The sequence below is a fragment of the Rhagoletis zephyria genome, unplaced genomic scaffold, assembly GCF_001687245.7.
Source record: "Rhagoletis zephyria isolate East Lansing unplaced genomic scaffold, Rhagoletis_zephyria_1.1 Rzeph_scaffold_08422, whole genome shotgun sequence".
In the NCBI taxonomy this organism is placed as follows: domain Eukaryota; kingdom Metazoa; phylum Arthropoda; class Insecta; order Diptera; family Tephritidae; genus Rhagoletis; species Rhagoletis zephyria.
In genome coordinates, this window is record NW_016165502.1 from 2,253 (window position 1) to 3,897 (window position 1,645).

Below are 1,645 nucleotides of genomic sequence, written 5' to 3' on the forward strand. Positions count from 1 at the left end.
CGCACAAACTTGTTCCGATCACACAGCACTTTATTTTATATCATAAATATGTAATAAACCAAAATTTATAATTAAAATCGCTGCAGAAAACACATTCAATCGCTAAAAAATCACTACGAAGAGGTAGAAGACGGTGTAAACAAAACCGAAAAACGTCAAAAACGCTACGAAAACTTTTTTCTGAAAATCGATTACAAATACAACGATGGCTGATTAGGTGATCTGTAGTCGTTGGTTCATGGGGTATATATATACGTATATGTGTATGTGTAGGCGGATATGTAAATAAAGCAAAACAGACGATAATTTGACACAAGCGTGCTCATAAGAAGAAGCATAGCTTCTATCGCTATCACCTGTAATTGATGCGCCTTGCCTGTAGTTGTTGAATCATGTATTTTGACATTTTTAGTTACACTCAACTTGTCGATATTAAAAATACACTAGCTACATGATCCTGTAGCACCAAGAGGAATAAATACGGACAAGGAGGGACAGCCTGGCGTTTGGGGAATTTAAGTTCCTGCCAACCAACCCAAAACCCAAAAAAAAATATATCTTAACAAAACTTTTGCCGGCGATTAAACAAGTTTATGGTGAAGCTGCGCTTTAAACTCCCGTTATAAACATGCTCAAGCGACAGCGTTGCGAAGACTTCGATACATTCGTGCCACAAACCAAGAAGCTCATTAGCGAAAAATTTGTGGACCAGGCGGACCAAAATAAAATGACCAAAATTCATGGTGAGTTAACTATTCTATTAATAAGGAATTAATATGATTCAACTGCTGAGATTTCCAATAATAGACCATTTCCTATATCGGGCAAAGTATAGCGAATTTTTTAATGAAATTCGCAGGGGGTGTTGAGGAAGTGCTCATTGAGCGATACCTTCAACATTTTGGGTAGAAATGGCAACAGTTTTAAAGTTATTTATTGTTAAAATTTCCCCATTATAGATTGGCGCTTACACATATGTTAATGTTTGGCCGAGTTTCTCCTCANACACTCGGAGGTTTGCCATTGCCTGCCGAGGGGCGACCGCTGTTAAGAAAAAACCTTTTTTCTATATTTTTTAGCGATGTTGCTTTGACCAGGGCTTGAACCCAGGTGCTGATGAGTGAAAGCGCGCACTGCTTACCACTACACCACAGCGGCCGTTCCGCATTACTTCACATATTTTTTATAAACACTGCACTATTCACTTTGCTTTTCATTAATATATCATCTTTTCTTCATAAACGAATGAATGCACATCTTTTTTTTACTAAATATTTAACAATTAATACTTATAAAAGAGTTCTTTAAATAAGTTTCTATTCGCAAAGAATCTGTAAACACACAATTGTTGAGCGAGAACTGCGAAGTATGTAATTCCAGATCTTTGGAAACTATACCAAAAAATACTTTGTGAGGCATTACAAAATATAAAGTATATCGATGGCTGAGTGGAAGATCGACCAATCTCGGCAGCCAGTTCAAAAACGCCCTATCTCAGAAAACTTCAAGAACGCCCTACTTCAGAATTCGATTGAAAAACGCCCTATTTCAGAATTTTATTGAAAAACACTTATGTTGTTGTTGTTGTAGCAGCTACTAAGCCCCGTTCGGGGCGGTTCATGCATCACGTTGTCGTCAGTTTCAG

The 1,645-nt window shown here is 37.4% G+C and overlaps 1 protein-coding gene across 2 annotated transcripts in view; it reads left to right on the forward strand.

Moving 5' to 3' along the window:
- The first annotated feature begins 392 nt into the window (after positions 1–392).
- Positions 393–1,645, forward strand: part of LOC108375042 (uncharacterized) — a 19,159-nt gene continuing 17,906 nt past the window's right edge. For both annotated transcript variants that reach the window (XM_017631118.1, XM_017631119.1), the window contains exon 1: positions 393–743. In XM_017631118.1, coding sequence (XP_017486607.1) covers positions 629–743 — 115 coding nt within the window. In that variant the 5' untranslated portion in view covers positions 393–628. The remainder of the gene's footprint in view (positions 744–1,645) is intronic.